General features: G+C 33.8%; 2 protein-coding genes across 2 annotated transcripts in view; one reads left to right on the forward strand and one right to left on the reverse strand.

Moving 5' to 3' along the window:
* LOC106461610 (DNA excision repair protein ERCC-6-like) overlaps positions 1 to 2,384 on the forward strand; it is a 37,982-nt gene extending 35,598 nt beyond the window's left edge. Inside the window, 1 exon segment of the mRNA XM_013921450.2 lies at positions 887 to 2,384. Within this exon segment, the coding sequence (XP_013776904.1) occupies positions 887 to 1,400 (514 nt within the window). The 3' untranslated portion in view covers positions 1,401 to 2,384.
* The window catches only part of LOC106461611 (serine protease 44-like), a 31,961-nt gene continuing 21,040 nt past the window's right edge, over positions 2,296 to 13,216 (reverse strand). The window contains exons 6-7 of the mRNA XM_013921451.2: positions 4,506 to 4,718; positions 2,296 to 2,978 (exon numbers count right to left, since the gene is read on the reverse strand). Coding sequence (XP_013776905.1) covers positions 2,817 to 2,978; positions 4,506 to 4,718 — 375 coding nt within the window. The 3' untranslated portion in view covers positions 2,296 to 2,816. The remainder of the gene's footprint in view (positions 2,979 to 4,505; positions 4,719 to 13,216) is intronic.

The raw sequence follows: 13,216 nt of genomic DNA on the forward strand, positions 1-13,216 counted from the left end.
AATAAATGAGTTCTACACAGAGAAATAAATGCTAACACTTATTGGTTTCTCTACTAGAAAAAATGGTGTTAAACTGTTTGTAAAACTTGTCATTTTTCTCAAGACTATAATAGATATAAAACAGGACAGTGTGACAATTTGACCTGAATGTTAATTGGTAGGATGTAAGGTGAGAGTACATGATGAAACAAACATGGAACTGGGTGCCAATTGTCTTAAATAAACAGAACTTTGCTAAATTAATGACACCATTAGTACTTATGTTATGTAAGTTGAAACATAAATATTTCATCTAGTTTTATGCTGGTGATGGAATCTGCCTGTTTCAAGACTTTAACACACTGTTAGTTGTATTTATGGTTTCCTTTTGTGATGATACTAGGCATTTTTTTATCCAGGATTTTAATTTAATGTCTTTTATGGATATGCTTATTTCACTACTCGCCAAAGTAGGTATGAGTAGAAAATTGGTGTAATGGGTAATGAAAATATAAAGAATCAATAAAAAAAATTGTTGTATTTATAGTAGGTTTACACTTTCTCTTGAGAGAAAGAAATTTGTCCTATCGTCTTTCACATGCACTTTGAGCATCACGTGGTGCTATAAGAAGCTCTTTTCTAATCTCGTACGTTGAACCAAAACAACTTTGTCATATTCATGAGCATCAGATGCATATCAAATGAATGTAGCAGTGTATCACATATGGTAATCAGGCACTTTAACATTATGTTCTGTGAATCACCTGGGATGCACAGGACAGGGTTAGGTTAATATAGTTAGCGATATGTGAATGATGTATCTTGAATATCCTATACAAGTTCTCTCTTAACAACTTTGACACAAAAAAACTTAATTCACCAGAAGAACCTTCCGTTTTTCACTTAGGTCACGATTTGGCATGAAGAAAAGTGTAACACCACCATTAGCACTGCCAAAAGATGAAAGAACTGTCCAGGATGGTAAAAACAAAACATTAACAAAATCACAGAATCAACTTCTAGGAAAAGCAAAGAATATTTTTGGTTCTGTCGAAAAGCCTAGTTCAACTCCACCACCTTCCAGTCAACTCTTGGCAAGGATGAAACATAGGAATAAGTGTGTTCTCAACTCTCAGGGAGACGGAGAGGAAAGTAGTGAGAATGAAGATGATCCTTCCACCCCGTCAACATCCAAGAGTAATACGGAATATGATGAGTTGCTCACTGACATTAGGAACTTTGTGGCATTTCAAGCCAGTGTGGATGGTCAGGCCACGACTGAAGAAGTACTTCAAGCTTTCAAAGGCAAATGTCCAACACACACTGCTCCAGTGTTTAAAATGTTACTTCAGAAGATCTGCAATTTTTATCGACGGCCAACAGGAGAGGGAGTTTGGAGACTAAAAGCTGAATTTAGGTGATCCTTTGGGTAAATTAGTAAAAATAATCTTGGTATGAAATCATTGAAAGTAACTTATAAAGAATGTAATTATTGTACTAAAACTTTAATTGGTACTTCATTATTTGTTTATTAAATGTGGAAAGTGTTAAGTAAATCTTTCTACAAAAATACCAGGGAACATAGGCTGTGCACAAAAACATTAGACTGTGTGTTTTGTACAGTTGAACAACAGTATAAAAAATATATGTGGCAATTATAGCAGCAAAGAAAAAAAGGTTGTGTATTATAGTAATTTCATATTATACATAATGAGCCAAATTATTGTGGTTCATCTATATAGCCTTACCTGTTGACCAATACAAAAGTGCTGAAACCAGACTGTTACTAAAACTGTAAAGTCATCTGTCTGGTGAAAATGTTAGAATGTAAATCAGAAAGAATTGGTCTTTCATTATAATGAATTTTTTGAGATAACTTTAGTACACTAATGGGCATTGGTAAATCCCATGTGTTTCACATAATTTGTGCTTTTGATTGTGGTTGATTTCTTTCATTTTGTAACTGAACTGTAATAGTAAAAACCAAGAGATTCCAAAGTCATTTTTGGCAGAACTTTTTGACTTTTCTTATTTCCACTAACAGTCATTGCTGTTACATGCTTAATGCTATTTCATTTTCTCTCCACCTTACATAGTGGTAAATAAAAACAGTTTAATCTACAAATATTAATTTATGAATATTGCATATAAAAGAAAAAAACATTCCTGGTTAATGTAGCAAAGATTTTTATGGGGAGGAGGGTTGGGTCATCTTTCATCTTAAGAAAGAATGTAAAAAGCCATGTGTTTGTTGCTTATCAGGGATTTTTCTATAAAAAAAATTAAAGCCTGTAATATATTATTCATGTTAGTTTCAATAAAACATTTTGTTTGTTACTGTGCATCTTATTTTGCTTTGCGAAACAACACTTTATCTTATGTATTAACCATACCAGAAAAAAAAATATATATTTTTAAAAGGACAACTGTAAGCTGAAAATCAGCTTAATATTAATGAGAATAATATTCTGTTGATAGTGGTATGAATAACTCTCTGGTTTGTAAATTCACAGTAAACTGAATCATGTTTTACATAAAAGGGAATATTCTGTAGCAAGAACTGGGTGCATGAGAATTTGAAAGTATTTCTATGTAGTATCACATCATATTTAGATCTCATCTGACATCACTGATGTTTATTATTGTCCATAACATTTACTGTTTTTGTTTTCATTAACTGGTTCACACCATGTGAATCCTGCTCACACAACAGTTCCTAGTTGTTTCTCCGAGCCGAGTCTACATTTTGAGAAAACAGCTTATGTGCTAGTCCACCACGTTGTCAAACACGTGGAATTGATAGGTTTTTGACAGAGCTTAAAATGTAACTGTTGCTTTCATGAATGTAGGACAACATCACGTATCCAGGTTCTGTAACTTCCAACTCGAGTGTACACACCAGGTGTATTTGGTCGGCCACAGCCAATCCCGAACGAGACGATTCCAACCTGATACCAATGTCCTTTCTTCTCGCAACTTAATGGACCACCCCCATCGCCCTTAAAAAAAAAAAAAAGTTTAAAGGCATAAGTCTCATTTATCTCAAAGTTTATTCTCATATCACACACATAAACATTAATTAAACAAAACAATATTTTAGTATCTTTAGTGCAATAGGTGAAGGCAGTGGTTTAAAATTGTTGTTTAATCAATTACAGGATAAGCCATATCAAGCTATAGGAAAACTTTTAAGATATCAAAAATACAAATATTTGTACACAAGTATCTACAAGAATTATTGACCACTTTATTACGTAGAACTTGATATAATGAGTAAAAAACGATGTGGTTTGCTAGTTGCTCCAATTTTTGATGTACTTTAAGAGTAACTGTCTACTAATTTTGCTTCTTGGGGGAACTTTTAAGGAAATGCTACTACCAATTTCATGAGTTAATTTTTGCAAGCTTCTGCATCTCCTCAAATTATTGTTAGAGTAAAGTAAGAAACCAGACAAACAGCACCCAACTTCATTGCTTGATACATTTTGGTATGTGTGTAAAGTTACAGAAACATTGATAACCTGTAATGGCACTCGCAGAGACAATAGAAGTTGTTTAGCTTAACATTTTTTAACAGTTAGATATTGATGATAATTGCACATATTATCACAGACTTCCAAGCTACTATAATGTCAGTCTGAGTCTTTTTCTTATATATATTTTTTGATAGTAGATCTGTCAAAGTGAAAGAAAACAATGTAGATCTGATAAATCAGTCAACAGTTAAATCAGTATAAAGCTTTAGAGAATTGTAATAAAATGCTTTGTTCAAAATTAATGAATTAAGATGCCCTCCCTACTTTACCTTTGTTCATTTACTTTTATTATCAACTTAAGTGGGCCTTTTTACCCACCAACGATTTTCTCGAACGATCGGGGGAAGTCCGAGTGTGTTCGAGATGCTCTCGTCGTTAGTATATAAGCCTGGCAGAGAAGGCCAGCAGGGACGATATATATATGTGTGTGTGTGTGTGAATGAAGAGAGAGCAATAGTTACTTTGAGTTCCGTGTAATTTATGATTCTGTTAGTTCGAGCTAGTGAGCCGTAAAGTGTGTTTTGCACTTGCCGAGAGCGAAGTTATCGAGATTGTGAATCACTGTGATTTATAGCGTGTATTATAAAAAAAATTAAGTTTAAAGTGACGAGAAACGTACTGATTGTGGAACTACTGTGTACTAAAACTGGTTTGATCAAGAAAGGACTTGTATCACTGAAGATACTTGGAAAGAATTTCTACCGGAAACAAACAAACAAGCAGATACCCAAGAGTTTCATGAATTTTTACATGTTGAATTACGAATTACCATCAATGTAAACGAGACTTAATAACTATATAACGAGACCCTCTGTACAGACGTTAGAAGAGAACTTGCCCATGTTGAGAAAAATAAAGTAAAGCATTGTTTTTACTACTGTTTGGACAAACAGTAATTGTTTTTAAGACATCAGGTGGTATTATTCAATTCTTTTAAAACTTATTCAACCTTGTACAATAATTCATTGAAACATTTTCAAAAGAACTCACGTCACATGCATCACGGCCTTCTCTTCCTGCGCAGATAGATGTATCTGGAAGTTTGTATTGGGGCCCAAAGTGTTGCTTCAGCGCCCCCTCACAGTCATTTCTTTTCCATAATGGGACATTAACTTCTTTTAAAATTAGAGAGTGTTCCGATGCTAAAAAACAAAATAAACGTTTCATTACACAAATTATAGTTGGAATTAATCCTACACCACTCTTGAACGTCACATTTTTTAATATAGTTAGAGTATCTTTAATTATAACCCATATGATATCTCAAAACTCTAACAATTAGCAATATACATAAGCAGTCTTTCAAGGTGGTTTCACTCAACATGAACAGACGTAATAAAACTTGAATCTTTATTTAACCGTTTTTTTAGCATCACAGACTACTTTCAGAAACCAAAACTATAAAAACCAGAAACAATTGAACATTTTTTTGAAAAATGATGGATTTAAGTTTCATAAAAAAAAAAGAATTCGGGTTGTCTTGTATGAAAAATACATTTTGGAATATGGTGATATCGCTTATCTACGTTATTATAAAGGTCAAATGTAGATTTAGTTAAACAAGTAAAATTGTTAAGTAATTTCTTTTCCTTTTACATTTCTTGTAATATACCAAACAATGAATTTATGACGTGAAGTTAAAGTTAAACTATATGATAAATAAAACAGTAATTATTATTCATAATATGAAAACGAAACCAAAACCTTAGTTTGAAGTATTTCATTCAACAAAAGAGAACGTAAAAAGTTATGCCAGAAATTATCGATATGAATAATTGCCATTGGACATAAATCGTTTTGAAAAAATGTTTTTTTCTTTCTTTTTTGAATCCAGACTTGAAAACAAACTATAACAATAGTTTATTACTTTAATAGAAGAGGAAAAATTATTCTTTTCAAATAGAAGGTGCACCATGCTACGTGTTATAATTTATTTTAATAAATATTTCAAACTTTACTGTGGGAATTAATATAAGGATATTTCGAAGAACAACTGTGAAACCTACCAATGTTTTATAACATATTGTTACGTCTCCGTTTGTTAATTAACTTTCTGTAACTTCGTTCCGACGAAACTTTAGCGACACAAATTCTTTACTTAATAAAACTGGTTTATTCTTTCCGAATACAACTTTACCGATACACTCCACTTCAACAATCGCGCTAAACAAACGCTATAACAACGAACGTCAATAATACTTCTGACTGCAGTTCAATTACTCACTATCTACACAGACATTACATTGTCACATTGTCCCCTCTTTTATATGCCCGACTACCCTATATCTAGTAAGAACTAGAACATTCGCCAAAGTACAGGATAATTCTAGAAAGTAGAGAGCGTGAGAATCACGTGATCTCGATGATGCAACAATATTATTTAAGAACAAAAAGAGACCAGCTGGTCCATCTAGGTTATCCCCTCCACTATAAGTAAAATAAGACACTCAAAACCAGCTCTTATTATTCAAATATTTATCAATCCTTCTCATAAACTTCATTAAATTAACTGCGTCTACCATTCTGAAGGCAACCCATTCCTCATGCAAACCACCTGTTAGAAAAATAAAACTGCTTAGTTGAAGATAACTCCTACCTTGCCCAAATTTCTATTTGTGTCGCCTAAGCCTACCATTAAGTATAAAAAAGGATAATGTATCAACACTATCTCAATAAGAACCCCTCTAACTCTTGTTTTTCCAACAGAAAACAATTTCTAAGATTTTAATCTCTCCTCATATGACAAACCCTCTCCAACAATTCAATGTCCTTCCTAAAGTAAGGAGACCAAGACTGAACACAGTACTCCAAATGTGGCCTAACCAATAACGTATACAATGACATTATAATTTCAGTATTTCTGTAGTTACAGCCTAAACTCCTATTTTCCTTGTCATTAGCAACAGAACATTGCTTGGTGATATTAGAAGATTGATGAACCAGAAAACCAAGATATTTCTCTTCCATAAAACTTTTAAGGTTATTCCCATCAAAAATTATACTTGCAATTCAAATTGTTGTGTCCCACATGCATTACCTTGTATTTATGATAATTAAATGTAATCTACCATTTAATCACAAGAGAAGTTAGTAAGTGAAATTGTTGTATTAGAGTCTGATGTGAACTTAGACATGTCTTTAGCGTTAGTTAAGCCAACTTGTAGAATTAATAGTCAAAGAAATAAATCGATTTCGTTACTATTAAGTGAACTGGATTTTGCCTTCTTCTATTTACCGAACAATCGAAAAGAACGATGAAAACAGTAATAACACTGATGTCAAAAGTGGAACTGTTTTTGTAAAAACATTTGAGGCCAAAATTCAAGATGACTTCATGTGTTCAAACTGAGAAAATGTGCTGGAAGTGATGGAACAGTGAAAAGATTATCAAAAATGAGAGAGAGAAAATTTAAAGATGACTAAGAAAAAGACAGAAATTTAAAAGGAATTACAAAATCAAGATAGAATATTTGTTGAAGGATTGCAAATTAAAATAATTTTGATATAAACTGTACAAATGGAGCTTGATAAAACATTAGAAAAAATATATAAGGATTATAAAAAGGAAATCAACGAGGTAAATAAAACATCAATGCCAGGATGAAGGATTTATAAATTGAATTGGAAAATCAAGGTTCGAAACAGTCGCACCTCTCAATGCATCAAAGACCACTATGCAATATTGAATGAGAAAATCTATCTGATCTACACCTGTTACGACTGCTGTTTTCATATCTATGACTGTAGCAACTTCCTGAGCTACTTCAGTTACACCACTATCTCATCATGTTATAGAGAATAGCAAGCCAGCTCAACAATATTGCTCAATTGAAAAATCAAAAGACTGTGACGGAAGACGTATCAGGCACAGTTGAATAAATTTCCAAAATGAATAGATGGAATAAAGAATAGCAGGCTATTCATCTTGCTGCTTATTGAAAAGTACCAACTGTAACGACATTAAACAACCTTCTAACAGTGAGCCAGGACAACTCTGAAGTATTGGTGGCTACTTTATCAAATTGTGTGGAGCTTCACATCAGAAGAAAGTTTCTAAAAAGGAAAGTTTAGGAGCAGAGTAAGAGGAAAGACGAAACCTTGGCTAAACTTGCTCCACCTGATGGATTCATTGGCATGCGACCAATTCAAAGATGTCATATGGATGAGGATAATATGCGAATAAGGCTAAATCATAGTAGGTGTATGTCTTTGAAGGAAACTGTCAAATTAGCGATGAAATTTAATTCAATTAAAATTGAAGATAAACATCTAAAAGTACCATTCAGGGATTACAAGATGATATTATCAAATAGTTTGAACATGTCGACTCCCTGTGATGGTAGTCTAGAACAACTCAATTAGACAACTGGTTACTCAGAATGAAGCCCCCCCCCTCCCCCCAGTGGCAGGTTTCGATACCCGTGGTGGGCAGAGCACAGATAGTCCATTGTTTAGCTTACTTCCAAACAAAGAAACAGAATGGAGGAAATAAACCACAAGACAGTAGGTGTTTTAACTACGCCTTAAACGTAAATAGTGCCAAGAGCTGTACATAAAAGCCTGTAAAAAATAAAAATTGTTCACATAGAATGAAAGAAAAACTATTATAAGTGTGTAAAACAGAGATATTACAGCCGATACTGTGACAAATCAGCGGGTTATAATAAACCAAGATGTTCCATAGTCCAAACATATTCAAGGAATAATAATGAGCTAATCAGATATAGAAAGAAAGAAAGTGTTCAACCTGTTTAAAACATGGACATCACAGTCGAAACTATGATGCATCAAGAAGTGGTAATAAACAAAAAATTCGAGAACCAATGAAGAACAAAGATATCGATAAAAAAGGACGTAGCTGGACTTAGGGGAAGAAATTCAGCTGAGAATACTGCATCTGCTCTAACTGAGATAAGGAGTTCCACAAGTTAATATATCATTGATGAGAAACCTTGCAACATGTTGATTGACACTGGGTGTTCTATAGCTACCTGATATGGTAATTAAAGGTGGGAACTGGCTTCAAGAGATGAAGCAAGAGGATGGATTGATACAAACAGCACGTAGGAATATAGTTTAGCAACAACAATAACAACAAAAAAAAACTGTTGAAAATTATCCTCACTATGGGAACCTTCTCCATACAACATGATGTTTGGATAATTCAAATCAACGAAGAGTGGGTATTGGGAGAAGACTTCATGTGAAAACATGGATATGAGGTTATACTCATTTCAAACAGTTTCATAGTTTCTAAATACGAAAGCCCTGTACACTACATGACAATCACAACATCAGGGGTTCTACTTCCATTGACAACAAAAAGAGCAGTTACTATACAACCAAGATGTGAAATTCTAGTACTAGGAATTACTAGAATGAACTTTAGATCCAGTTACTTGGATTGTGATAGAGCCAAACACTTGACTGTCTTGAGAGATTATGGGCTGGAAGAACTCTTGTGATATGAAGAATATCGATGTAGTCATTAGAGCCACGAACACAACAAACCACGAAATACGGGTCAATTCGGGACAGAATATAGCAAGAGAAGAAGTTGTTACAAGTATTACTTCCATATTAACGAACATCATATGTAGTCACCTAAAAACAAGATGTCTGATGTCAGAGCTTCACAAAAGGGAATCTTACTACGTTATTTACAGGAACTGTATGACCACAACTGCAAAAATCTTATAATCAATCTACACAAAGATTAAATGAATTGCTCATAGATTCTATAGAATACTAAAGTACCTTCTCCAGTGGGTTTCATGACATAGGCTGGACAAATAACATGTCTCATAACACCGATAATAGAGATGCAGTGGCAGTATGCCAGTTGGCTAGATGACTTCCCAATGCAAAGAAGCTGAAGCACTCAAAGAAATAGATGCAAAGAAAGAAGAATGAGTAATTGGACTGAGTACTAGTTCTTGGGAACCACCAATTGTACTGTGAAGAAGAACAATGGATCCACATGGTGTTTTGTGTGTTACTAAAAGGTCAGTAAAGTCACAGAGATGGATAACTACCAACTGCCAAGGATCGGCTCTATTTTGGATGCTTTATTTGGGTCAAAATGGTTTTGAACCTCAGGTGTGAAAAGTGTATGTTGACAAGTATGAACCGACGAATAAGTCTAGAAGAAACAGGTTTGTCGTAGGAAATTAAATGTGGCGATTTGTTGTGTTACTATTTGAGTTACAATACATCGATTACATGAACGACTCATGGAATGTTTTCTCTCTCTCTGAACTACCCTGGTGTGTTGTACTCATCTAATTAAATCACATAATTACACTGTAGAATACCTTCAATTATGTTTGTTTTTATGGACTAGGAAAAATACTGGGCCAGTTAAGGAAAGAGAACCTTAAGATGAATCCCAAGAAGTGCGATTTTTTCACCAACAGATGAGTTTCCTGGGAGAGAGTGTGGTTACAGACCCAACAAAGACCGGGTCTGTCCAGAATTGACCAAGTGAAATAAGAGGATTTCTTGGATTGTGTTTCCACTGTCAATGTTTAATAAAATCATTTACTGGTAGAGCTCATCCTCTACACAAACTTATAGAAAAAACAAACCACTGGTGATTGTAAAAAACATTCAACGAATTAACGAAAAATTAATTATTTCTCCTGCATTAGCTTCCAGAATTTTGAAGATTTAGTCATAATACATACATTTGAAGTGATTTTGCAGTGGGAGTAGTGTTATCACAAGTACAACATGGGAAATAATATGTGTATCACTTACTTTAGCAAGGAAAATATTTCTGCACAAAAGAGTTATTGTACATCTCAAAAATAATTAATAAGTGATGTTCAAGCCTTGACAAAAGTTGAAATTCTGGGCAGATCGTGCAGCATTGAAGTGGCTGATAAATTTCCAAAATCTAGATGGTCAGAGCAGGATGGTTTTCAGATACTTTAGGAGTACAATCTCAACATTGCCCTGGGTGGATCCATGAAAATGCCTGTACATTAGCTCTAAGTCCTTCTACTACTGAAGAACGTAAACACTGTGAAAAGAGGGAAACACATGATAATAAGACAGCCAACATTAGGGTGAAACAGAGCAAAATCCACGATGTGACAACCATGGATGTGGTTCAACACTCAAAGATACTCGGGCAAAATATGAGTATATACCAATTATCCAGTGGACTTGAAATGATGCAGAATGATCCTCATAGCAAATAATGGTTCAATACAGCTTCTCCCATCACTTCCCAAAAAATTATGTACTGGGCACATGATGGAGAAATACAATGATATGCTTTTAAATCAGTAAATCAGTTTTTTAAATAAATATCAGACAATGTGGGATCAGGATCTTTCCACTCCTACTCATGTTTGGAAGAACACGAAAAATGCCAGGGGACCTCCTGTACCCACACTCTGAAGACCATCGCTCAACAAAGACGCTATCAGGTTTTTACTTATGTGTGTGTGTGGGTTGGATTCTTTACAGTACGTGTCTGTGACTTGTTGGCGATAAATTTCAAAATAAACGGACAGCACACGATCCATTTGTTTTTAAATAATATATTCAAAACAAGTCAAACATATATACAAATGTTCATTACACAGTTAATCACCACATTTGTATCAAGAGCTTTAAATAATCGTCTATTTTCGTCAAAAGGCCACACAGACTGGTTCAGTTGCTTTAGAACACAGTTGACAAGACAAATTATTCTTCTCTACTCTGTTATTACTATACAATATGCAGTTTTTGCACTCTAAAAGTTGCCACTATACACTCTTTATGGCTAATCTTACAAACACAGTCTAGATCTGTTTGACTACATCTTCCACTAACTTTGTCTTACTTTCACTTTCACCAACTTGGTCGTCTATATATATATATGTTGTCTGATGGAGGCCTAAAACTTTCTACAAACTACAAGTCGTTATGATGTAACAATACTCATTTAAAGCAACGAGAAAAATTCATAAAATTCGAGTAACGTGATGTCAATTTACAAAAATTGAACTACACAACAAGTAGTAATAACAAACAGTTACGTAAGTTAACCTGCGATAAATTATCGCTTCTAAAGATACTAAATTTAACACTCGTGCTTTATAACTATATAGATCATAAAACTAGTATTAAATTTAAACGAAACAGTCGTGTATATCTAATAGACTAGCACACAGTAAGCAATGAGACTAAGGAACATCACCACGCCATACAAGACTTTACACAAGAAAGAGTTAACTTAGCTGGTGGTGAGACGCTAAGGTGTAAATGCTGATAAGACTGGATTTCATCATGGTGACATAATATGAATGTACAATCCACAAGCAAGAGAGGACTATCTACAAAGTTAATTAGATGTGAAGAATCCTATGTAAATAATCAATTATATGGTTCATATAATCTGAAAAGAGGTGGCTCAAACCACAGGTCATCCCCATGATCATCTTTGGAAATTCATTGGTGAAAGAACAACCAACCGGTTAACTTTAAACAAAAACAAGAACTACTGAAGAACTCAAGGTTCCTGTTGAGAGCTGGGGACAACATCCAAAGTGTCATTGTGGATGAAGTAACTAGAGAATTCCCTGGACCAGCTACATGAAAATTGTTCCTCGGTGACAAAATGGCAGATGAAAATAAAGAATCAGAGATCATCCTATACTTTCACTTTAAGTCATGGAAAAGAAAATCTCCCAAGAAGACTGGATGACTGACAGTTTAAGGATAGAATATGATCAAAAAGATTTTGTTTTGTTTTTAAATCAAAATTTTGTTTGTACTTTGTTTCACATATTTAGTTAAAGATTGTATTTATGAATATTAATGTTGATAATTGTGAAGCGTAGCTTTATTGTTAACTATGGAAGTTTCAGTTTAATGTACAAATGTTTTCTTTGCCCTAATGGGATTAATGAAGGGATTTCACACATTCCATGCAGGTGTGGGGAGGGGGGGGGGGTTGTGTACTATATTTTTTAATTTAGGAGTTTGTATTATTGTTTCGCCAGTGAAGGGTTTTAATGTCACGTGACAGGCATGGTTTAATGACTGGAACCTACTTATAAGTTTATGAAACAAGTTAAACTAATAAAAAGCTAAAGATTATTTAATTATTGTGTTTGTGAGTTTGGTTAGTCAGTTTATCTCTCTCACTGTCAAACAGTTAGTCAGTTCTTCGTGTTTAGTAAATTTTGAGTTTGCATTTGCAACGAAGTTCCAGAGATACCAAAAATTTCCTTACGTACGAGAGAAGTTGGTAAATAAGTGAAATTATTGTATTAGCAACTTTTAATTTAGGTCTACCAATGAGTTTAGTTAAGCCAAATTGTAGAACTTATAGTCGAAGATATAAAAGACACATTTGCAATCATTAAGTGGACTGGATTTTGCATGCTTCTTTTTACCGAAAAATCCAGAAAAACCGGTCCAACAATACAAACAATTCTAATAAGATTTTAGTAACTTTCTTTTTTGCGAGAAGATAGTACGTATTACAAAGAAAAGTCATAACTTCACAGCAGGAATTCGATGACATAAAACAAAAAACATATCTATTTTGTAAACGTAAATAGGCTTTAACTCTGCAGAAAAAGCAGTTAATGAGGTGAATCATGGGAAAAAAACCAGCTAACTTCGTTAGAAGGTTAGAGAAAAGTGTTTTAAGGCTTAATAAACTTTTACCTTCAAGCCTTATCATTCCATATATTAAC

Source organism: Limulus polyphemus, unplaced genomic scaffold (assembly GCF_000517525.1).
Source record: "Limulus polyphemus unplaced genomic scaffold, Limulus_polyphemus-2.1.2 Scaffold997, whole genome shotgun sequence".
NCBI lineage: Eukaryota > Metazoa > Arthropoda > Merostomata > Xiphosura > Limulidae > Limulus > Limulus polyphemus.